The sequence below is a fragment of the Corythoichthys intestinalis genome, chromosome 2 (genome assembly GCF_030265065.1).
Source record: "Corythoichthys intestinalis isolate RoL2023-P3 chromosome 2, ASM3026506v1, whole genome shotgun sequence".
Classification (NCBI taxonomy): domain Eukaryota; kingdom Metazoa; phylum Chordata; class Actinopteri; order Syngnathiformes; family Syngnathidae; genus Corythoichthys; species Corythoichthys intestinalis.
Genome location: NC_080396.1, coordinates 16,683,803 through 16,709,676, shown reverse-complemented (window position 1 = coordinate 16,709,676; position 25,874 = coordinate 16,683,803). Strand labels below are relative to the sequence as shown.

At 40.3% G+C, this 25,874-nt stretch overlaps 1 protein-coding gene across 4 annotated transcripts in view; it reads right to left on the bottom strand.

Annotated features, from left to right (window-relative positions):
• The window catches only part of hspg2 (heparan sulfate proteoglycan 2), a 272,063-nt gene that overhangs the window by 119,186 nt on the left and 127,003 nt on the right, over nt 1-25,874 (bottom strand). For all 4 annotated transcript variants that reach the window (XM_057828660.1, XM_057828670.1, XM_057828678.1 and 1 more), the window contains 8 exons: nt 24,567-24,707; nt 24,225-24,398; nt 16,239-16,418; nt 16,031-16,149; nt 15,848-15,959; nt 15,615-15,728; nt 15,314-15,441; nt 12,472-12,555 (listed from right to left, as the gene is read on the bottom strand). In XM_057828660.1, the coding sequence (XP_057684643.1) occupies nt 12,472-12,555; nt 15,314-15,441; nt 15,615-15,728; nt 15,848-15,959; nt 16,031-16,149; nt 16,239-16,418; nt 24,225-24,398; nt 24,567-24,707 (1,052 nt within the window). The remainder of the gene's footprint in view (nt 1-12,471; nt 12,556-15,313; nt 15,442-15,614; nt 15,729-15,847; nt 15,960-16,030; nt 16,150-16,238; nt 16,419-24,224; nt 24,399-24,566; nt 24,708-25,874) is intronic.

Genomic DNA, 25,874 nt, shown 5'->3' with positions numbered 1-25,874 from the left:
CTGCGGCAATTAAAGAGATAATTATTGCTTCACATTTTGGGTATATCGTGAGTAGTATTTCAGAGTAGGTAGTGGTATGTTAGTCTTGACATTTAGTGAGTAAAATCAAGACTCACACTCCACACCAATGGTGGCAGTAATGCACCAGTAAGATGCTTGACAACAACCAATAAAACATCCTCAATAACCACATTTGGTATTTTTTCTTATTTATTACCATGACAGAAAAATGTAGTTCTCTTATTTGTACCATTATTCTAAATGCTAAAAGTCACTGCGAATATGACAATTAGCCCCGCTGTGGCCACTATCCAATACTATTTTTTAACATCAGATGGATGCAGAGAATACATTCCTGCACCCTCCCCCAAATATATCCGATACAGATTACGATTACTTCTGTACAGTACCGGCCGATGCCGCCACTGTATGGATCCCACACTGTTTGAAAAATTAATACATACTAGTTTTATTCGGTCTGGGTCCTACCAGTTACATCGGACACAATACGCAATTGTGTTTCAGTACCTAACTTTACATAGCAGCAGAAGTATTATTCTGTGGTTGGAAACGGAAATCCTGAAGAGTACATATGGTACGACATCGGCGTGTTATTTGTTAGTATTAAGGGGCGTGGCTCAGTGGTAGAGTAGTTGTCCCCCAACTCAGAGGTTGTGGGTTCGATTCGCTGCGCTGATGAACTCGTCTAAGTGTCTGATGGGGGAAAATATTACATCCGCCTTTGTGATGTATGATTGCTTCTGTGACATAGATAGTAACAACATCTATTGCTTTTCACCTTGTTCCCATAGTTAGGAGATGTGCCTGAGTAGGGAGTCTCACGAGATAACTTGTTCTGCACCATAGTACGTGCTTGAGTCCCATAAGTTAGGAGGAATCTCACGAGATAACTTGTTTTGCACTCATAATATTTACCGTGGGAACACAACATCTGCTACCGGACAGCACAACCTGGGAACCACGCAAGGAAAACCCCCTTTTTCGAGGGGCTGAACCAAAAGTAGCTTTAATGTTTGTCATTGGACGGGGCCATGCCGCTAGGAGGTGGAAGTTGGCCTCTCCGCCTCCCAGGGGTACGTCCTTACAAAAGCAGCCATTTACGGGCGACCCGTGAAGTTCGCTGGTGGATTAAGCGTACGGATCGCCCAGCTTTGTCCTTTTGCCTCTTTACTGGAGTGTTGCTGGCTTCCCACTCACTTGTCACGGTAAGCGATTTTCATTGCTAAAGGATCACCTGGTTGTGCTGTAACAGTAACGCGGGGATTCTGGGGTTGACAAACTCAAATCTAGCGTCATTGTTGACATTTGTTGATACTTGTTTGCTTGCACTTGTGGGATTGTAATCAATAAATCTAATTTATTCTGCATTTTTTAATCAATAAACATTGTCTATTGAGCAAAAGTGTGCCTGTTACTGATTCACCGCGAACCTGGAAATTTCGGAAAACAGTGTTCTTGAGCAAGATACTGAACCCCTGGTGCTGCATCACCAGTAGGTGGATGGCGAGATAGTGTAAAGCGCTTTGAGGGCCTTCAAAGGTGGAAAGGCGCTATATAAGTATAATACTGTTTACAAGTATTAGCTGATACAGATGCCAGTATTTTAGTGCTGTATCGGTGCCCATTGTGATACTAACATCTGTATCGGTTAGGGCTGCAGCTATCGATTATTTTAGTAGTCGATTAATCGATGAACTAGTTAGTTCGAATAATCGAGCAATTGGATAAGGAACATGATAAAGTAAAATAATTGAGCTGAGCCCCAAACTGTATAAAAAAATAAAGAAATAAGGATCTACGTATGTACAACAAAAGAACAATTGGATAATTTACATAGCAAAAGTCCGCTAGTTTAACTGCTATAAAACGCTAACGCTTTATTTTATTTTTTTAACAATGCTCTTAACAAATGGTCCAGACACATATTCCTCCCCAAAAAACGGCGTAATATACATATAAACTAAATAACAAACGCATTAAAAAAAATAGCTCAGACAAAAACTTGGCTTATGTTGGTCTTAACATGGAGCAGCTGGACTCAGCCATGTGAACTGAGGCAGACTAGGAAGCCGTGTATCCACCCAAATCAATAAAACCAAATGCAAACACTTTCAAAATTAACCATGACAACGCCACTTTAATTAAACAAATACTAGAAGCAGCAAAATTTAATTCCAATATTTTTTCTAATTGATTACTCGAGTTAATCGATAAATCGTTGCAGCACTAGTATCAGTACAACATTATTAACAACACAATTTAAAGAAGGGGACAACACTTTTTGGGTGCCCGTTTCAAAATTTAATCAAAAGAGTAGGGAAACAGGTGCAAAGTCTGAGGTAGTCCAGTGATCACAAAGCTGAAACATACAGTACACAGTATAAAAAAAACAAGTACTAATGCCAGGCTACGGTATCTCTTCATAGCAGACAACTACTGTACCTTAAAAGAAAATCCACGCATAGACTTCACTATCAGTTGACGAGACAGCTCCTACAGACATTACGCCACGGCTTCCCGTAGGGGGCCGGGCCAGACTGAGCATCAAGGGAGCTTTCACTGCGATAAACTCAAGCACACGCTGTGTTCTAACGCCGGATTTAGGTGGAAACGAAAACAGGATGAAAGTTATAGTGCATACAAGCAGGCAGGAGTGTTTCAAAAGTGATTTGGTCAAGGATTCAAGGTAATTCTTATATAAAAAAGGACCGTGCATCCACTTTGAAATGTGAAAACAATAAAATTAATGGAAAATTTAGCATAACTTTAGTTTAAAATATTGGCGTAAAATGAATGATAACTGCCCTTTTTTTTTTTTTCCCTTTTAACTAAGAACCTGGTCTGTTTTACGTTCATAACGATAAAAATTCCGGGATTTACACATTTATTATCTGGGTCTTTCCCTTTGGGAAAGGCCAGATAGTGTTGTTCTGCAATTTTAGCCTACTTATTATTATTATTTGTTCATCTTACTCTCCGCGTTATTTCGGCGCGCCGCGCAGCCCAGACCATTGCACCGATCTGCACCATTCAGGTATCGGCACGACCGGAATTTTCGCGCGACGCAAGGAATCTTTCAAACGGCCCCGATAAACTTTCGGTTGGCCCGTAAACGGCAATTTTCCGAAAAAAAAAAAAGTTTCAAAATCTATCTACTTTACAAGAGTCTTCAACTTAAAAAGTTTTTTGTTTTGTGATGGCCGCCATGTTGGATTTAGTATGCATACACGATAGCGTAACTTTACATTCAAATAATCAGGTAATGTTTGGCCAACTGCCCGTTTTTTGGCAAGAAACTAGTAATTTAGACATTTTTGCGTCCATACAATAAATATATTTGGCTTTCACGTGTTTTATTTTATGGAACATATCAATCTAAAAACGACAAGGGCCAGATAGCCGGCAAGACGTGCTGAGAGAATAATGACAACGGAATTCAACCTAAATAAGTTGTGACTGTATATAGAAAAAAATAAAATACGCTTTTGTTGAGTAAAATTAAGATGAATCTGCATGCTTTCTTCAAGTATTATGTTTGTGATGTGAAAATTGAATGATTTATTAGCTGTTGAAAACATGAAAATTGCACTAAATAATAAAATATTGTAAGATATGCTTGATTGTATAACCATTATACTCTGCGGGTTACACAAGTTTGCTCTCCCACTATTATAAGTGCTCTCCCAAGCTATTATGAAGAATACAGTTTTAGCCCATAATCATGTGCTTACATTTTTATTACCGGCAATTGCTCACATTCTGCTGATAAATAGATACACACACATATGCTGATTCATCACACAACGTCTCAGTACTTTTCGAACCAAGCTACTTCGAGTGCAAATGTGTGTTCAAAACAAAGTTATCTTGCTCGCTCAAGAATGTGACTGTTAATTTAATCAATGAGTGTGACTGTTAATTTAATCAATGACTAGAATAAGGAACTTGCCCGAACGAAACTGCCACGTTGGACAACAGTGTTGTAACTATATTCTGCCCAGCAACAAGCCCTCAATAAAAGTCAGCAGCGCGGGGAGATCTGAGATAGACCGATGAGACGCTCTTAGTCACGTTGCCCGATCTCAGACCAAGGCATGTGCCGGTTACCGGTTTCACGGTTTACCGTGGTGTGAAAACGTCGCGGTTTCAAAGCCACTAAAACTTTCCGTCAGACCGTAGTACGGTATTCGCTATTTTTCTTGTGTCAAAAATGCAGCCAGAAGCGGCTTGGCGCAGCAGCGCTCACCCCCTCCCGTTTGCTGTTGTGTGTAAAAGTGACGCTATCGGCTAGCCAGCCAGCTAACCCAAAAACAGATACTCTAAACATAAGGCGTACTGTTCTTTAATTTATTGAGCTCTCAAATCGTGGTAAGTGTAATATACAAAATGAATGTATTTAAAATGTTGTACAATTAGATTTTTCCATGTGAGTAGCTTCAACAGATTAGCACCATGGAAAAAAGTTCGCCAAAAACAAATCACACATTTTCCTTTCAAATTCAATATACAAACTAACTAAAAGCTTACAAAGATGAATGTTAGCCTAGGTTTAGCTGGGAGAGCAACTTCGTTGAGTGTGACAGCCGCAGAGTGAGAAAACAAGCTTGATTCGCTTAAATGAGGGGGAAAAAGTGATAACGTCAAAGATCGCTAATTGCGAAAGATTTTCTTGCCCTAAGCACAAATCCACGTTCGCTGGATCAAGGAGAGGTCTCACTCCCAATGTTTTTTGTTGTTGTTTTTTTTTTTAGATGAAACCTTTCCACAACAATATTTACACTTTAAACTAACTTTTACATTTTTAGCTAACTTATTAACTTATGAATTCTTTGTTTTTTAACACATAGGCATGACATCATGTTGACTAGAGCTGACACAGTGGCTGAAAATGGCGAAATTTCACTTGAGCTTTTCCACCCTCAAAAAAACGTCATGCAGTAGAATTTTAAAAAATTTTTTATTCAGAAGTGTTTTTACTTTTTTATAGAAATTATTTTGTTCTTGCTCTAATCTTCAGCAACTTGAGCTGTGGCTGTGAGTATAGTCTATAAGTTATATTTAGTTTAATTCTATTTAAAATATATATTTTTTTATTGATAATTTATTTATTTTAACAATATATTCATGTTCCAGTTTGAAACTATGGTCTAAAAAAAAAAAAAAAAAATCCTGTTCAGTGGAAAAAAGTTGTTGTTTTTTTTTTAACCCATACATCTCAAAATTTTTTGGAGCTATAATTGCAATACCGTGATACCGTGAAACCGCGGTATTTTTGCTCACGGTTATCGTACCGTCAAAATATCATACCGGCACATGCCTACTCAGACCTCTCCCCAAACCGCAGCTTGGTAAAAGTCTACTCTCTGCCTCCTGCCTCCTTGTGTCCTGCCTTTGTCACCTCGCTCTGGGTCAACAGCTAAATTGAAGAAGGTGTTTTAGACCCAACAAAAATCAAGTCGCTATTTCAGGCAAAAACTTAAATGATATGCTAAATATTGCTATTGATCATGAAAATATAGGTGATTATCCCTGCATTTGATGATTTTTGTGCATCTAGCATGAAATCTGAGAATTTTATAGCCATTTTAAGGTATGTTATGTTTGTATAAAAAAAAAAAAAAACCTAATCGGGATTTTATTAGGAAACGACTGAATTTTTTGATGCCGCTGCTCATGGAGACTATATATTTCTATAAGAGAGGTGCTTGTTTTGGTTTCAGGTTGCTAGCGGCTTTGGTATTAAAACTTTGTATTTCTGAAAATAGGCCCCCTACGGAGCGGCCCCCCGGCCCCGTTTCCCGTCAACTGATAGTTAAGTTTATTAGCCATGGATCACATCACTATACACATACAATATTTTTACACAAACACACAAAAACACAATCAAACATCATTACAGTCTTTTATGACAAAGTAAAGCCCTTCATCAGGTTCATCCATATGGTTCTATTAAATATCAAATAAAGAGATGGCAAGCAAAAAACAAATCACCCTAGTCATCAGGGATAATACGTATAGGGATGGCCAGCCTTCCCAGGACTACATGAAGAGAACCATCTTGATGATTCTTATGATCCCCTTTCAATAAACTCAGTAGATCCAAAACTCCAGATCTTGTATTTTTTTTGTCTTTTTGCTGTTTTCTTTTCCTTACTTTATCTTTGGATTTCCTTTTAGATGATGTTATTTTCACTGACCTAACAGGACTTGTTTTTGTTTGACCATGATTCAATGCAGATTTGGTAGTTGTGTTTGACTTCTTTGTGGTTCTTACCTTTGTTCTACGGGAGGGCAATGTTCCTATTGTTGTTGTTTTTACATTCTTTGCATGAGTTGCCACTGTTCTAGCAGGAGTCAGTGTTGGTGTCCCTGGTTTGATGACAGTTTTATTATTTTCTATAGCTTGAAGAGAAGGCAATGTAGTTTTTGTCATGGTGATCTTGTTTGCTGTGACAACTTTGGTTTTACCAGTGTTCTTTCTACCCCTTTGGACATTTTTGTGAAGTGGCTCATCAGATCTAAACGTTTTATCGTGTCTGCTATTATTGGAATTATTTGCAGGGATTTCTCTATATGATGGAGGTTCCAGTTGAAATTTAGTGACTGTTACCTCATCTTTAACTTGATTTAATCTTGTTTGATTTGATCGTGTAATATGTTTAGTTGTCTTGCTGATTTGTCTTTTTGCTTCTGGCTTTGCTGTAGCTTTGGGGTTAGATGTAGATTGAGGTCGAGCAGCACTTGGAAATATTTCCTTCAACTTTGGTTTGGTATTAGAGACTTTATGTTTTTTTGAAGTAACATGTTTTGTGGTATTTTTCAGTGATTCTGCAGACACGGTCGATTTGTTTTTCCCCTCTTTCCAATGTGCAGTGGTGGGTTTATCTATGAGACTTGGCTTAGGTGTGCTTTTGAGTACTGTGGCTCGATGAGTGAGCGGTTTCTTTGTTGGTAGACCTTTGCCCACAGGCTGTGCTGTTGGGTACTTTGGGGGCACAAGTACAGTGCTAAGTGAAGGCACAGGCATCCTTTCCTGTAGCGAACGGGAAGTGTGTCTTGCACGTTTCATTTTGTTCATTTCCTGAGCCAGGGCTGTGAAGCCATCAATCAGGATCTCAAGCCTTCCCTCCAGTCTGCTCAAACGGGCTTCCATGTCAGTGTAGCTCTTTTCGAGCTCATTGACCTTCTTGGTCTTTTCAGCTGTCGACTCAACAGCAATTAGTTGCTTTAGCTGGGAGCTGAGAGTACTCTGTTGATCCTCCATTCTTTGAATACTTTCCCTCATATCAAGAGTGTTGCTCTCAAGCATGCTGAGACGCTGATTAAAGGTGTTTAGATGAACCCGAAGCAAGTGCTGAAAGCTGGAGCTTCTACTATCTGGGTCCGGTGTGAAGCGTGGTGGGAGTCTTGTTGCCGACTTATTGGGAGCGACTGAAACGATATCCATTTCAATTTTTGAAGAAGAACGCGTCGTGCGGTGGGGTGAAAACGTAGAAGGTATTTTTTTTGTCGAGAGGACAGTTGTTTGTGCAGTGGCATCGGGCCAATAGTAGTCATCATCATCATCATCACCATCTCCACTGCCAAAGGGTGTTATCACTTTATCCAAACTGAAATTTAGCACAGCTTCAGCACCACATCCCAAAGGTTGGTAGCCATCTAGCAGCTTCTCTTGGAAAGGGTCCCCACAACTGTCTGCAGATGGCATCTCTTCTCTTCATGTCAAAACAGCACAATGAAGATCGGTGCTCAGACAGATGATCAAATATTCAAATGTTTTCACTATCCACCCAGGTTTCCTTGCCATCTTTGCCATCAGACAAGCAAAGATTATATATTTCAAGCAGACAGTTGTCCTCATAAATGCCTCATCTACATTTATGCTATACAGACCAAGAAATGCATGTGTGTAGATGGAAACTAAGAGCGCCAACAAAGCTTTTGAAACATAGTCTGCAACCAGCAAGCACAAAAGCTGAAGCAAAAGAAAAAAGTATAGGTTGACAAACTGAACTAAAGATTTCTTGAAAACATACAACACATTTTCTACTTTATTTTTTACACTACGTAAACTACTGATGAGCACTAAAAACATATTTAAAAATTTATCCTTGTGCCATTGCTTAAATTCCAGATATCCAGTAGCCCAGGATAGAGCAGTGTTCCCAACCTTCAGTGAGCCAAGGCACATATTTTCCATCCATCCATCCATCCATCCATCCATCCATCCATCCATCCATCCATCCATCCATCCATCCATCCATCCATCCATCCATCCATCCATCCATCCATCCATCCATCCATCCATCCATCCACCCACCTATGCTTATCCAGGATAAGGTTGCATGGGGAGCAACCTAAAGAGAGGAGCAAAGCGTTCGCTCTACCCGCTTCACTCTTGGCTGAAAACCGCTCCAGAGTGAGTTGAAGATCACAACATTATGAAGCTAACAGAAGTCATCATCACAGACATCATTTGCTAAAAAGCTGACATTGCGGAGGCCACCAAAACAGGACCAATTCAATGCCTCAGGTAGAGTGGTATGAAAAAGTATTTGAACCTTTTGGAATTTCTCACATTTCTGCATAAATTTCACCATCAAATGTGATCTGATCCTCATCAAAATCACACAGATGAAAAAACAGTGTCTGCTTTAACTAATACCACCCAAACATTTATAGGTTTTCATATATTTAGTAGGATAGCATGAAAACAATGACAGAAGGGAGAAAAAAATAAGTGAACCATCATATTTACAGTGATTTTCGGACTATAAGCCGCTACTTTTTCCCTTCATTTTGAAGGCTTTTAGTCAAGTGCGGCTTATTTGTTGATTTATTTGCGTTAATAGGTAACACTTTATTTGAAAGACAACTACTTTACCTTAAAGAAAGACAGTCGTAATTATGACATGACGCGATCATGGGCGTTACTGATTGCTTATGACAAATGTCATTTAGTGTCATCCGGAAAATTATGTCACTAACTCCATATATGTCCAGCTCAGATCTTACATCCAATCATGAGTGAGATAATTTGCCGGATAACACTAAATGACATCTGTTATAAGTAGGGTTGTTCCGATCATGTTTTTTTGCTCCCGATCCGATCCCGATCGTTTTAGTTTGAGTATCTGCCGATCCCCATATTTCCCGATCCGATTGCTTGTTTTCTGCTCCCGATCCAATTCCAATCATTCCCAATAATTTTTCCCGATCATATACATTTTGGCAATGCATTAAGAAAAAAATGAATAAAACGCGGACGAATATATACATTCAACATACAGTACTTGTTTATTATGACAATCCTCAAGATGGCATTTACATTATTAACATTCTTTCTGTGAGAGGGATCCACGGATAGAAAGACTTGTAATTCTTAAAGGATAAATGTGACTTTGTATATTGTGACTAAATATTGCCATCTAGTGTATTTGTTGAGCTTTCAGTAAATGATAGTGCAGCCATTTAACTTCTGCCCAAATGCATGATGGGAAGTGCAACAATGACTGTGCGTAGGGGCACCAATTGATATATCTTCTCTACGTTGGGAAAGAACATAGGGTGTTAAGAAAATGATCAACCTTTCTTCCCCACATTGCCTCACACGTTATTTTTAATTGCTGAGTGAGGTATTGTAAGGCTTTAGCCACATAAAAAATGGCTCCAAAGGCTGTCAAAATTCTCTCTACTCATTATACGCTGCCTTTTAGCGCTATTTATAGGTAAAACGGCGTCTTTATAGATTAAACGCGACAATGCGTGAGTGGGTCGTGCAGCGCATGCGTTAATTATTTAACGTGATTAATTAAAAAAAAAAAAATGAATTACCACCGTTAACGCAATAAATTTGATAGCCCTACTTTAAGCCAAAACTACTCTGGATGAGTGTAAGACATTTTGTCTGTAACGTTAAATACAATTAGAAAACAATTTATATATATAAAAAATATATATATATTAAAAAAAGGCATGTCCGATATTTTTTTGACAATTCCGATACTTTGAAAATGACGTGATCGGACATTTTTAGTTATAAGCATTCATTAATGCACATGACAGTGTCATGTCACAATTATGATTGTCTAATGACAGTCTTTTGGCGCCACTGTCAAAAAGTGTTACCAAATATCATAACTAGCAATTAATGTTTTGAATGTTTGAAGAAATAATTAGCACAGAACGATTGATTGTTATTTACATCTGTAGCGCTGCAATGCATACTAGGAGGCATGTTGGACAACGACAATGTTGACAGCAGGTGGCAGCAGAGGTTGACTGTCTCCCCCAAGGGAGCAGTGAGGGCCAAATGAAGCTGCTTTAACCAATGAAGCTTTGCAGCCAATTGGTTCAAAGCTTCATGGTGGTTCATTTGGTCTTACGACAGTCGTATGAAGCCGCTGTCAAAGTTTCAACGGTCAATATCTTTTGGTGTAAATATCCCATAATATAGTGAGGACAGCTGCGGCTTATAGTCCAGTGCGCCTTATCTATGAACAAATGCCGTTTTCGTGCCAAATTTGGTGGATGGCAGCTTATAGTCAGGTGCGCCTTATAGAGTGAAAATTACGGTAATATTTTGTAGCCCCCCCCTTTGGTAGCAATAACTTGAACCGGACGCCTGGAGAGCTGTCGCTGCAGAGCAGCCTGGCACATCGATCAGGACTAATCTTGGCCCATTCTTCTCTAGAAAAACTGCTGTAATTCAGTCAGATTCCTGGGATGTCTGGCATGAATCACTGTCTTTAGGTCATGCCACTGCATCTCAATGGGGTTAAATCTGGATTTTGACTTGGCCGCTCCAGAACGTGTATTTGGTTCTTCTGAAACCATTCTGAAGTTGATTTACGTCTGTGTTTTGGATCATTGTCTTGTTGCTGCATCCATCCTCTTTTTAGCTTCAACTGTCTGACAGACGGCCTCAGGTTTTCCTGCAAAACATCCTGATAAACTTTTGAATTAATTCTTCCATTAATGACTGCAAGTTGTCCAGGCCTTGAGGAAGCAAAACCGCCCCAAATCATGAGGAACACCATTCTTGGCCATAGTTTTACATATAGTTGAAGTGTGATACTGGACTGTGCCAGTGATTTCTGTAAGTCTTCAGCAGACATTCTAGGGTTCTTTTTTAACCTCTCTGTGTATTCTGCGCTGAACTTGACCGAGCTATTATGCACATCAGACAATGCTCCTCATCAAGACATTTCTTACCAGGTGTTTGTTTTATAGTGGGCAGGCCAATTTTAAACTACTCATCAGTGATTGGGCACACACCTTACTTAAAATGTTTGGTAAAATTGGTTTCAATTACCCTTTAAGTCTCCTTCGGCTGAGGGTTCACATACTTATTTTTCCCCCTTCTGTTATTGTTTGCATGCTATCCTCATTGAAATACGAAAATCTATGAATGTTTGGGTAGTTTTAGTTAAAGCAGACACTGTATTTTCATCTGTGTGATTTTGACAAAGATCAGATCACATTTGATGGGGATTTTATGCAGAAATGTGAGAAATTCCAAAAGGTTCAGATACTTTTTCATACCACTATATAAACAGAATAGTGACAAAGGGTAGCCTTGGTGGAGACCAACCCTTGCTGAAAACAAATATGACTTACTGCCATCTACGTGAACTAATTCTGCATGGTTTTACTGGGACGAAATAGCTTGTACCAAAGGACTCAGTAGCCTATAAATATATGTACAGTAGGACCACACTCTCATCGGTCAAGTATCCTCAAAGGCCATGTAAACCTCTTATATAAGTTTACAAAACACATTTCCACTTGGCTCCTCTTGGCAGTGGTGAGTCCATCAGATCGGAACCCATAAAGCCTCTTTGGGGTGTGCCTGACCAGGCCCCATGATCATCAGCATGACACCACAACAAGGATGAGTAGGCTACACCCATTTTACAGGAGAAAACCACCAAATGTATGGAATTTTGAAATAATGATTTTGCCTCTTTGCCTCAATTCACTAACACATTGAATTACTCAGTGTAAATTCTCAACCTTGTTTAACTGAACATAAAATTGATATAACATGAAAGAAGCCATGACTTGATGTGTTGTATGCAACAGGTGGATGCACAGGCTTACTGTACATTCAACCATCTAATAAAAGAGCATTTAATTATCTGAACAAATATAAATTTGTAATTCATGAACAAACGTTCTCTTAGAACATAGTAGTGTGCCAAGGCACCCTGGTTGGGAATCACTGGGACAGAGAACTTCAATTCAAAGAACATTGACGTGGCTCCACTAAACCCACCAACATGCATCATTCCTGTTCATCCAACTAAAGCAAATGAATGATAGTTCCACACCTGATTAATTTTGCTGCCAGCTCTAACCAGTAACCCCAAACCCAGAGCAATGTTCCAATGACCCTCAGAAGAAGTTGCAAGGAGAAAATACAGAACATTGAGGTTGGGTGAGGTGTACCTTTCACAGCGTCGGCCAGTGTATCCGGGGGGACAACGACACGTTGGCTGTCCATCAGAGTCCAGATAGCACGTCGAGGAGAATCTGTCAAAACAGGGTTTGAAGTTAGAATTCGGTTCCACATGTCATAAAATGGACCTGTTTGGACATTGTGTAATAATTCCCTGAAGTTTAAAGATGAAAGCTTCAACCAAAGAATGCTGACAAAAGCACATTAACAGAGTGGGCAGGGTGTAATTGATTTCGCAATGCTGTTGCCTGTATTGATTTTTACTAGAAATTGTCCCCAATCCGATCGCGTAATCGGAAATCGGTTGTGATCACATCATTTTCAGAAGTTCGGATTCAGGTGAAAAATGTCAGCTTTTTATGAGGTATTTATGTATTTTTAAGTATTAACTCATTTGTTGCTCATTATAGTCGATAGACGTCAAATCCATTTCAACCACAGTCAAATTGGATTGGACGTCTCTCGCCGTCAGTGGCAGCGAAACATGATTGGTTTTGATGTCTATAACTGTCAGTTGCAGTGTTGGGGACTTTTTATACTATCTATTAGAGCTGAGAATCTTTGGGCACCTAACGATTCGATTACGATTACGATTCAGAGGCTCCGATTCGATTATAAAACGATTATTGATGCACCCCCCTCCTTCTTTTTTTTTTTTTTTTTTTTTTTAATAAAGTTTTGTTCATTAGTTCCAAAATTGTTCAAAAATACTCTCAGGCTAAACCAAACTACTATTTCAGTATCAAGTTAACATATAGCAGTAAACAAATATACAAAAATAACATTAAATAAAAAAACTCCAGTCCCCATTCTGTATCAGCAGCTTTAAACTACATTCAATTAATTTAATGTTGTGAATCAACCGTTAAAGTTGTTAAAATTGCTCCCGTTATTCCATAATTTCCCTTTTGTCTACTTTTGACATGTGAAAGTTTTAAAACTATTTTAAAGACAGATTCAAGTCAATATTTTACCGATTTAGGAGTATTTTAGATAAAAAGTTAATTAGGTTTGCTTGGAAGGTTCGCTACAACAGCATTGCAGGGAAGTTTACTGCTTTAAGATGGCGGCCGTTTACTAACGCCCGCATCTAGCTTTTTGCAGATGTGCTGCTACCGCTACAGAGTCTATAAACCATCTAGTCCTATATAAATGATATCTACCGTAACATTATGTAGCTTAGCTGTACTTGTAGCAGCTTTTCGGCAGCAGTCAGGTATGTTGTTGTGTTTTTTTATCTCGTGGCATGGGTTGAGCTAGAGCCGTGAGTTGAGCGTTGGCATTACCCGAGGGGCCGGTTAATGAGAAGCATAATGTTTAGCTACTCCCGCTTCGTTCCGTCCCGAAGACCGCGCGGCGCGCTGAGTGTGTTGTACTTCCGCTTTACTTGGCATATTTCATTCATCGGAATTTGGATGTTTGTGAATCGTTCTCGAATCTTCCACGGCCGAATCGCGAATAATCTAAGAATCGGAAATTTTGCACACCTCTACTATCTATAGATTAGGGCTGTCAAAATTATTGCGTTAACGGGCGGTAATTAATTTTTTAAAATTAATCATGTTAAAATATTTGAGGCAATTAACGCACATGCCCCGCTGAAACAGATTAAAATGACAGCACAGTGCAATGCCAACTTGTTACTTGTGTTTTTTGGAGTTTTGTCGTCGTCTGCTGGCACTTGGGTGCGACTGATTTTATGGGCTTAAGCACCCATGAGCATTGTGTAATTATTGACATCAACAATGGCGGGCTACTAGTTTATTTTTTGATTGACAATTTTACAAATTTTATTAAAATGAAAACATTAAGAGGGGTTTTAATATAAAATTTCTATAACTTGTACTAACATTTATCTTGTAAGAACTACAAGTCTTTCTATCCATGGATCGCTTTAACAGAATGTTAATAATGTTAATGTCATCTTGTTGATTCATTGTTATAATAAACAAATACAGTACTTATGTACCGTATGTTGAATGTATATATCCATCTTGTGTCTTATCTTTCCATTCCAACAATAATTTACAGAAAAATATGGCATATTTTATAGATGGTTTGAATTGCGATTAATTACGATTAATTAATTTTTAAGCTGTAATTAACTCAATTAAAAAAATGTTATCGTTTGACAGCCCTACATTAGATATATTTATATTTACACTATTGAAACAAACTTTGAATAACAAAGACAAAATGTCCAGCGATGATTAAAAAAAAAAAAGAAAAATCAAAACCAAAATCGCTCAATTCATGACATGGGATGAGTTTATTTAAGTCTCTTCTTCTAACACTTATATTGCTGTAGCAGTGAGATAGCTTTGTCCAAATTGGGAAAATAAAGACATTTAGGCTAGTAGTTTCAGACTGCAGGTCTTAATGCACGAATCCAATTTTTTCGTTTTTTTCCAACTCGAGTGAGGCATTAAGTTGACGGTCTGAATGGGAAAAGTTGCATAGAAGTTGACCATTTTAAATTCGATTTGGGTCACTTTCGTATGTGGTTTAAATCCGATCTGGGCCCCATTTTTCCAGAATGTGAAAGTTTTGATGTTTATATGTATATATGCGGGTCAGTTTGCTCAGCGCGTGTCGGACAGCGAATTAGTGCGCATGTGTAATACTTGAACCGGCTCAATAGACAAAGGCTTTCTGAACGGGCATGCCAAAAAACAGATATGACCAAAAATCGGAATTGTGCCGTAAGACCTGCAGTATGAACCGAGCCTTAGATGTGCTTTTTTTCTCTCCTCAGTAAATTTCTGAGGTATCGGATCAGGGCTAAGCCAATATTGGCAGATCCTCAAAAATTTGTTTTAAACCAAAACTCACTGGTTGTTGGATGTTGTTCCAGGACATGGGCACGGCTGGCATGCTTGGGCAGCACCAGCTGCAGGGTTTCCATAGTAACCAGCCTGACACCTTTCACACCTTGGCCCATCAGTGTTATGTCGACATTGCTGTCAAGACAGACATATACAAAAGAAGAGGTGAGATACACAAAGTTGATACAGTCAGCTTGTTTTCACGTGTTTGGATCTGCCAAGAAATCATTATTGCATTCCAGTGCAGAGATGAAAGAAGAAAAAGTAGTGAAAAATAATTAGGAGGGGAAAAGTAACATTAAACCTACAAGACACCTGCCGGTCTCCGGGTCACAGCCGCTGGCATACCCATTGCAGTCACACCTCTCACAAGTTCCAAGGTAAAGACCAGAACTGGTCCGAGTGTAACCCTCTTCACATTCCTGAAATGACAGTCCAAGTAAGGGGAATCTTTGTTTTTTTTAAAGTAGTGAATTCTTGTTGAAAATAAATGCGATAATTCAACAAACAACAACAATTGTTTGAACTGAACACTGTGTACCTGGCAAGATGGTCCTCTGTATCCCTGAGGGCATGCACACTCTTCGACCTCAAGGGCAAGTTCATTTCCAGTTGAGTGTGGAACAGCAATGTCCATTTTGATGTCTGATATACTGTAAAAGAAAATCCACCATTACATGCGAATATTTTAGAACTTTTCCTATATGAATTTGCTGAAATATACCCGCTTTCTGCCATGTTGTCAGCATAGGTGGCCCTAATTAGCAAGTTGCTAACATCAGACAGCGCCATAAGGAGGTGTTCGCGTGTGCACGGTTGCCCGTCAGTGCGACGCCATGCAGACTGCAAGCACAAAAATGGAGAAGTTAGTCTACGTTATACTCGTCAGTCCACATTTAGCAATATATTGCAACTCCAAAAATGATACAGACCTCTCTGAATGTCACAGTAACCGTTTGGGAAACACGTGGTTGGTGTTTGGTTCTGGAAAAGTGCTCCAGAGATATGCCATTGCCCTGAAGAACTACATCTGGCTGACCGTCAATCACCAGGGAACGCTGAAGTGGCTCATAACGTACTGTGTATTGTAGCTCCCCTCCATAAGCTGTCACCTGGTAGCAACATACAGTGAAGAAAATAAGTTTTTGAACACCTTGCTATTTTGCAAGTTCTCAGACTTAGAAATCATGGAGGAGTCAAATTTTCATCGTAGGTGCATGTCCACTGTGAGAGAGTTATCCTGAATCAGACAAACCTGTTTGACCTTGAGAGCTGCATAGAGACACCTGTCCACCCCATATTATCGGTAAGACTCAAACTTGTAAAATGGCCAAGACCAAAGAGCTGTCCAAAGACACCAGAGACTAAATTGTACACCTCCACAAGGCTGGAAAGGACTACGAAGAAATTGCAAAGCAGCTTGGTGAAAAAAGGTCCACTGTTGGAGTAAGTATTTGAAAATGAAACAAGCTAAACATGACGGTTAATCTTAATCAGAGTGGAGCCCCATGTAAGATATCACCTTGTGGAGTCTCAATGATATTAAGAAAGGTGAGGAATCAGCCCAGAACTACACAACAGGAGTTGGTCAATGGCCTTAAAAGAGCTGGGGCCACCGTTTCCAAGGTTACTGTTGGTAATACAAGAAGACATCTTGGTTTGAAATCATGCATGGCACGGAAGGTTCCCCGGCTTAAACCAGCACATATCAAGGCCTTTCTTAAGTTTGCCTATGACCATTTGGATGATACAGAGGAGTCATGGGAGCAAGTTTTGTGGTCAGATGAGAGAAAATTCAAACTTTTTGGTCATAACTCCCCTAACCGTGTTATGAGGAAGAAGAATGATGAGTACTATCCCAAGAACACCATCCCTACTGTGAAGCATGGGGGTGGTAGCATCATGCTTTGGGTTGTTCTGCGCATGGGACAGGATGAGTGCACTGTATTAAAGAAAGGATGACTCTCCGGGGAGAGTTGGGACGGGGCCATACAGTCCCGGCCCGGCTCCCCCCTGTTTTTAATGCATCACACGCCAAGGTTGTGGGATTGTTGGGACCTGTTTGGGGGGGGGGGGGGGGGGGGGTTGTCTTACAGTTACCTCCTCACGGCAGGCCCCACCATTCCTGCACCTTTTTTAACGCACCACACACATCATACTCCAAAGGAGAGCTGGGGTTGATGGTGCGTCCCTCTTGCCATCCCTGAAGGCCGGTTGATGGGTGCGCAGGTGGCCCAGGGGACCACCCTGTATCCTGGGGGGGTTGGGGGGGTGATGGCTCCTTTGCTGGGCTGCGGTAGGAGGTATGGGCTGCGCCGCTTGGCGCGCTCGGGTGGAGGGTCCTGGTGCCGGGAGTGGCGATGAGGCGACGTAGGGTCGGTCGCCAACAAGCTTACACTCACAAGTGATTCACACGATTACTGGGTTCTCGGTCACAGAGCTGATTTGAGGACACTCTACCCCTTTCAATCACTTAGCTTATAGACTCCCCCATCCCAGTCTTCTTCTTTCCCTGGTCAACAGGCTCCCCACATGGTGTCAACCGGAAATACATCTAGCTGACGATACCACCATGGTGTCGGTGTTCCATGTATTTCTTGTAGTTGTTTGTGTTTCTTTTCTTCTGTTCCTCCATAATCCCTTCCTGTTCGCTGCTTTGTCATAATAAACGAGTTATGTTGAATGAACACAATGGGAGTATGACATACTCTCAATGTGAAACATTAAAAATGTTCAGACCAACCGGACACTTAGACTTCCATTCTCCGTGTCAAACTGCTGAACAGGACAGGTTTACAAAAGAGAGGATGACTGGGGTCCTTTATTATGGGATTTTGGGGAACAACCTCCTTCCGTCAGTCAGAGCATTGAAGATCGGTCATGGCTGGGTTTTCCAACATGACAATTGCCCAGAAGCACACAGCCAGAAAAACAGCTCAAACTGTTTCACAGCGACAGCCCAGAAACCTGACTGATCTGGAGAAGGTTTTGGTGGAGGAGTGGGCCAAGATCCGTCCTGTAGTGTGTGCAAACTAGGGAGCAACAATACCGTTAAGTCACGGTTCGGTACGATTTTCGATACGAGGGACACGGTTTTCGATTTGATTCAATATATTTAATGCTCCGGAAAAAAAAAACAAGTTTTATTTATTTATTTTACGTTGTTTTATTTTGCTAACATGCAAAAATAAAATAATAAAAATAACGCCATGATATAAACATGCATTTTAGTGCATAATATTTATGTGCTCACTTCTTACTGATCTGAAGAAATTTTGAATAAAAGTGCTGAGAACAATCTTTACGGTTTGTAAAATCAGGCGGGGCACATTGTTGATTGCTACTGCTCTTTTAGTAGGTATGTTTACCACATAAGCAAAACATCCTATTAGTAGTCCGAGTCCATCTGTGTTACGTACTGAATTAACAATATTTGCAGCATTATCTATAGTCACTGGTATTGATTGATTTGGCCTGCTTAACTTCCATTCAGGCATGGCGGTTTTTAATTCATCGATGTAGTATATGGACTACGCGTCCCATGATCATTCTGGCCTCGCGCAGTCAATGGCATGGGATCTAACGTAGCACATCTAGGTTGCTATTTGATGATATCTAGTGTGTGCGCGCGTGTTGTCGGGGTGTTAAAAAAAATTAACATACGGCAGAGAAGTCACGTCTGCTCATTACTGCACAATACCAGCATTTGACAGTTGACTTTCATAAACAGGACAAGTTTGAAGTACAGCGCTCTTAATTTGCCACTCATTGTTCATCATGTAACCGTGAGTTAGTGCTCTGTGTCCCACAGTTTTGGGAATAACGCCGTCATAAATAACGCCGTTACATAACGGCATTATTTTTTTTCAGTAACGGGGTAATCTAATTATATTTTCCGCCGTTACAACGTTGTTACCGTTACTGACAGTCAAAAGCGGTGCGTTACTTACTTTGAATAAATTGAAGAAACTACCAGCCGTAGCGAGTCTACTCTGCTCTGTTTATTTGTCATCCAAGACTTGGGGCCGGTTCAGGTTCACGGCAATGAAAATAGTAAACACACATAGCCTACATTTGCAAGAACGATGAAGTTGCCGTTTGATACGGTCATAATGTGCAGGTCCTGCACCCATCCCCAGCAAAACTGTTCGTAGCTTTTCTAGCGATTTGTAATTTCGGAATCGCTGATGAGTTTAGTAACATACACCAAACAATAAATAGGCTACAGCAGAATGTCCATTTTGCGTAATTGTGGAAGCCCGTCGACATCTTCACTCCATTTGTCTTCAGCTTGCTCGTAAGGGTCAACATTGTTCACATCCTTAAGTTTGATCACATATCTGTTCTTCGCCTTGGTGACGAGTTTGTCTCTTTATCGAACTGGCAAGTTTAACTTCCCGCGAGACAGACCTACTTCCAATATGGCTGCGTTGCTGTCAAATCTCAGGTTATCCCCCATTCTGTGATGTAAACGCTCGAGCCTCATAGCGCACGTACTTCAGATGGTGTTTTCACACACAAACCAGAACAGCGCGTACGGCAAACACACACACGCAAAACAGATGCAGAGGGATATGATGGCAGAGCATTCAGAGGAAAAGTTGTCCTTCACGAGGTGGAGATATAAACACTATTTCAAGTTGGTCAAAATTAAAGGAAAGTACGTGCATGTAAAGTGTAATTTATCTCCCAGGGCAAAGCTTTTGTCGACATCTGTGGTAAGCAATTCAAGTCTGTTTATTTTTGTTGCACTTCAAGTGTAGAATAAATCTGTTGCTGGTGAGGTGCAATAAATATTACAAGGTTCTATAACACAACTACCTGTTTGTTCTTCTCTAGTTAACTGACTCGAATACTGCTCAGAAAAGTTCAAATTCTTTGACATACAGCAATTTCTTTTTAAAGTAACGAAAATAGTTACTTTCCCTGGTAACTACCGTAATTTTCACACTATAAGGCGCACCTGACTATAAGCCGCCACCCACCGAAATTTGACAGGAAAACGGCATTTGTTCATAGGTAAGCCGCACCGGACTATAAGCCGCAGCTGTCCTCACTGTATTATGGGATATTTACACTAAAAAATATTAACCGGTAACACTTTATTTTAAAGCTGCATCGTAAGACTGTCATAAGACCAAATGAACACCAATGAAACTTTGAACCAATTGGCTGAGCTCGTCATTGCTTTAAGAAGCTTCATTTGGACATCACAGTTCTCTTGTGGGAGACAGTCAACCACTCCTGCCACCTGCTGTCAACACTGCTGTCATCCATCATGCCTCCTAGCATACATTGCAGTGCGACGGATGTAAATAACAATCAAAATTATTTCACTGCGCTAACTATTTCTTCAGTTACTGTTCCAGTTGTTTCATTGGTTGCTAGTAAAGGTTTTGGTAACACTTTATTTGACAGTGGCACCATAAGACAGTGATAAGAGCATCATAACTATGACATGACACTGCCATGAGCAATAATGAATGCTTATGACAGATGTCATTTTGTGTCATCCGGCAAATTATCTCCATTTTGAATGGATGTAAAAGATCCGAGCTGGACATAAATGGAGTTAGTGACATAATTTGCCGAACGATACTTAATGATGTCTGTCATAAGCATTTATTAATGCCCATGATAATGTCATTTCATAATTATGATGGTCTTATGATGCCGCTGTTCAATACAGTGTTCCCTATTAACCCAAATAAATCAACAAATAAGCCGCAGGATTCAAAATGAGGGAAAAAAGTAGCGGCTTACAGTCCGAAAATTACGGTAGTTACTTTTACTATAGAGTAATTCAGTTACTTTTTGGAAGAAGTAGTGAGTAACTATAACTAATTACTTTTTTAAAGTGACATGCCCAACACTAGTGTCCCAGGGTTTAAGCTGTCTGGTGTCAAACTGAAGCTATTCATTGCTGCAGAATAGGCAACTATATATAGACCCTACCCACGTGACGTCACAACTCCGCTCTCCTGAATGGTACCGCCCACTTGTCCGTCAAAACATAGTGTTAACCTGTTACGGCTATGTACATTTCTCCTATTTACGGCGTGTTTTTCTGCTCCTTAACATTAATAATCAAAATGGTGAAGGCGTGTGTGGCTGTTGGTTGCACTAACAGAGAAAATGGAAGGAGAGACTTGAAGTTTTACCGTATTCCGAGGGATCCAAAGAGAGCGAAATGGACGGCTGCAATTCGACGTGAAAACTGGGCACCAAAAAAATCACCACAGACTATGTAGTAGTCATTTTATATCCGGTAAGATGCATTTAAGATATACTTAGAGGGTTTTGGGCTGACAAATAACCACAATTAAGATCATTGCGAGGCTAATCGCCGACAACATACGACGTAGTACGACATAGTTTCAAATTCAAGATGTTTGTGACTTCCCTTTCTTCCACCATCGTTATTTTTTGAATAATATTTAGCTGGTACCAAGTGAAAGAAACTGGCCTCGTCTACGGGGCTGACAAATAACCACAATTAACATCATTGCGAGGCTAATCGCCGACAACATACGACGTAGTACGACATAGTTTCAAATTCAAGATGTTTGTGACTTCCCTTTCTTCCACCATCGTTATTTTTTGAATAATATTTAGCTGGTACCAAGTGAAAGAAACTGGCCTCGTCTACGGGGCTGACATATAACCACAATTAAGATCATTGCTAGGCTAATCGCCGACAACATACACGTATGTATGTAGTGAGAGTGCTATCGCTAAACCGTATAAACATTAAAAGCCTTAACTCCATTGACAAACGACATGAAATACATTAGACTTGACAGTGGATGTTAGCAATAACAAAAGATTTTGAATTGAAAATTTCGTAACTCACCTTTCCAAGCACAAGATAGATTCCTGCCGAATTTTCGTGGACGAGGACCTGTTTCACCCAACCAGCAACGAAGTATTTATAAGCCTCCAAGCTCTTGAAGTTTTTCATATTTTCGTGAGAATAGGCTGATTTAGTGTGGACAAGATAATTGTAAATATCTGCGTAGCAGATGTCAGGCAGACAGGGCGAAGACAGTGGGTCGAAAAACATCGATTTGGGCATCAAATATGGATCTGGCGACTGTATAGAACGAAGCTTTTCCTCATAACGCCTTTTATGCAACAGATCCAGTGAGTTTGCGGCATCAGAAAGCACCGGGTCTTCCATGAAATGCATTTTAAATTCCGCCATCAATTGAAAACAATGCTAATACAGAGTAAAAATGACGGACAAGTGGGTGGGACCATACAGCGAGCACATGGTTTTGTGACGTAGGTGGGTAGGGTCTATTGGCATCCCGCACCTGCTAGCGGGGAGGATCCTTCTCATAGCTTTGTTTATGAGGCAAAGATGCGCCGGACATCATAGCAAGAGACAACATAAAAAAGTTCAAAATACATTTTGGGAGATTTTTCAAATGGATCGAATGTCTTTGCATATTGAATCGAAGAGGGCGTATCGGACGGTTCAATATAAAACCGAGTATTGTTGCATCCTTAGTGCAAACCTGGTGAAAAACTACTGAAAACGTTTGACCTCCGTAATTGCAAACAAAGGCGACTGTACCAAATATTAACCTTCATTCCTCAGGTGTTTAAATACTTATTTCCAGCTGTATCACACAAATAAATTGTTTAAAAAATGATATTTAGATTTCTGGATTTTAATTTTTAGATTATCTCTCTCACAGTGGACATGCATCTACAATGGTCTACTGGTAGTTCCCAGGGTTTCTAAAAGTACTGTCGGAGCTAAAGCCTTTAGCCACCAAGCCCCTGTTTTATGGAATCAGCTTCCAGCTAATATTAAAGAAGCCGAGACAGTCTGCACATTTAAGATTAGATTAAAAACGTTCCTATTCAACAAAGCTTATGGTCAGGCTAGTTGAAGTCGGAGTAGACTTAAAGTTTAGTCTAAGCTGCACTAGAAGCTATAAAGCTGGGGGAAGTACAGCCACTGAGTTCTATCTCCTTTTTCTCACTCTACCTACCACTTAACTTACTTTATTTCTATTTTCCAATGTTAATATCTAGTTGTCTAGTCTCTTCATCACTAGTCACCCGGTGTCCCCTTTCCCCCCTCCCCTCTGGGAAGGGGCTATTTTTCAGCTGCAGCTTCCTGACTGTCAGGACCCCTGGCTCAATGGACGTCCTCGTTGCTACCCCCGTCTCATCTGGCTAGATGGACCTCTTGTTCCTTTACTCCACTGCATCTTTACGGACTGTAAATTCGCCTGCTAATTCCCATTTGCAGTCCTGGGGCTTCCTGTCTATCTGTCATGAGAGTGGATCTCTCCTGACTCTGGTACTCCCCAAGGTTTCTCATTTTCTCCCAAAGACTCTGGAGTTTTTGGAGTTTGTCCTTGCCGACATGGAGGGTCTAAGAATGGGGGATACCCAGGACTTGAATTTATTTATTCATCTTTGTTGCTTCATTTGCTGTTTCTGATTGTGTATCATATTACCTCTGCAAAGCCAACGTTGAGACAACGTTGTTGTGGTCCAGGGCTATACAAATAAAATTGAATTGAATTGAAAATTTCAGACCCCTACATGATTTCTAAGTGGGAGAACTTGCAAAATGGCAGGGTGTTCCAATACTTATTTTCTGCACTGTAGTAAAATAATCATGTAGTGAGAAAATTATATTAAAGTGTTGGACTATGAAAAATTGAACGTGGTCCTTATTTTCTGGGTGTAATGGAGAAGCAGACACTGGACATTTTTGTTGGGCTTCACTGTGAATTTAAGGTTCAAAGGATCTTTTCTGCACGGGCAGGTCTAGTCATTTTCTCTTTACATGCTGAGACACGGCTGAGTGTGACAGAAGGCAGAGATGTGAATGAAACACTTGACTGATCTTTTCCCTCCCCTGCATGCTTTTCTGCTTTGTTGATTTATCTCACCTTATCTCCTCTGAAACTCTCAGGCAAGACCCAGTAATAGATGTCGTTGGGGATCCTGGAAAAGGAGCGGTAGACAACGTCTGAGGGGCCTCTCTGAGAGATACCCTGGTTGATAGTTCTAGTGTTGCCGCTGTTGGTGAGTGTAAAGAGCTGCCCATTTACTCCTCCTCGTATCTAGAAGCACACATGGAAGGAGATGGTAATTTTAACGTAAAAAATCATCACAAATACTATTTGAATGTTTGTCCTTGCACCTGTAAGACTTGCTGATACAGCATATTTTTGTGAAAAAAACAAAAAAAAAACATGAACCCCTCCTTTTACTATTCATATCTACTATACCTGATCACGGCTCCAAGTAGAGCTGGCACACTGTTTGGTGACGCCCATGCAAAAACAACGCAGACAACCCTCAGGGTTATTCTCTGAAAGATGGAAGAAGCCTGGCTTGCATTCATCACATAAAGTGCCTGCCACGTTGTTCTGCAACATAAAAAAAAACACACATGGCCGGTTCAGGTCGATTTCATCAATAAAATTGGATGCATGAAGGCAAATAAAGCTAGGAAACTAAAAGAGAATTGTTAACTATCACTCTGCATTAAAGTGCATGTGACACGAAAAAGCATGTTTATTTCATAATACACGCGGTATTTTATGCTCCTGATTAATATGGACCGCTTGGATGTGTGTGGAAGCGATCGCTATATTTATTTAGTTTTTTTAATCCCGCGCCATGAAAATGAGTGACTTCCGGCTTCAGTCTTGCATTGAGGAGGAGGGCGCTGTGACGTGTACGGGTGAAGGCGTCCTCTTCACTAAACAGCCGTACTGTTCTGTACGAGGACTAAGGATTCAGCTGATTTTGCGGATTAATACGTTTATTTTTCGCATCACGCCAGCCAAACGGCTGCAGAAAAATCTTGCTTTATGAGGGAGAGGCGTGTGCGCCTTTATGGAGTTTCAAAAGGTTCCCATTCACCGTGGATATTGGCCAAAACAAGCCCTACTACTGTGGGACCATTGGATTTACGAGGAAGTGAGTAAACATCTTGTTTTGTATTATGTCAAATACGAATACAGCGATTACAAAGTAAACACTACAAACTTTCTTTAAATAAAGGACTACTTACTTTTGATCATTGATAGGCATATAAAAAGCTCGCCTCATGCACATTAGCTGCACGTTAGCTGCACAACAACTGCAGCCGCCCTCCTCCGGGGGACGAACTGTAAATTGCTCTCCGCCAGGCGGTTTGCCGATCCGCGAAGACAATCGACAACCCAGTCATCATGTCAAATAATCTGGGCTAGTTATGTGTGATTTTCCGCTTCGAAGACTTTGAAACATCACTCGGTTCGGGTTAGCATGTCGGCTAGCTGTCACGCCTCTTGGTTTGTTTACATTCTCCGAAGCCGGAGAAGGGAAATGACATATGTCCGATTTAGGTGTCATAAAATATCGTTCGGGAGGTGCGACAGTAAAGGTGAAGTCAACAGTTTTGACCATTATGGAGTAATTTTGCCATGTCGTCCTGAATAAGTGCATTTTTATTATTTCATATTCCATTTAGCACAAGACTGTTATTTGTTATGACCATGCCATTTATTTAGCCTTGGATAAAAAGGATATCCTGTAAAAATATTGAA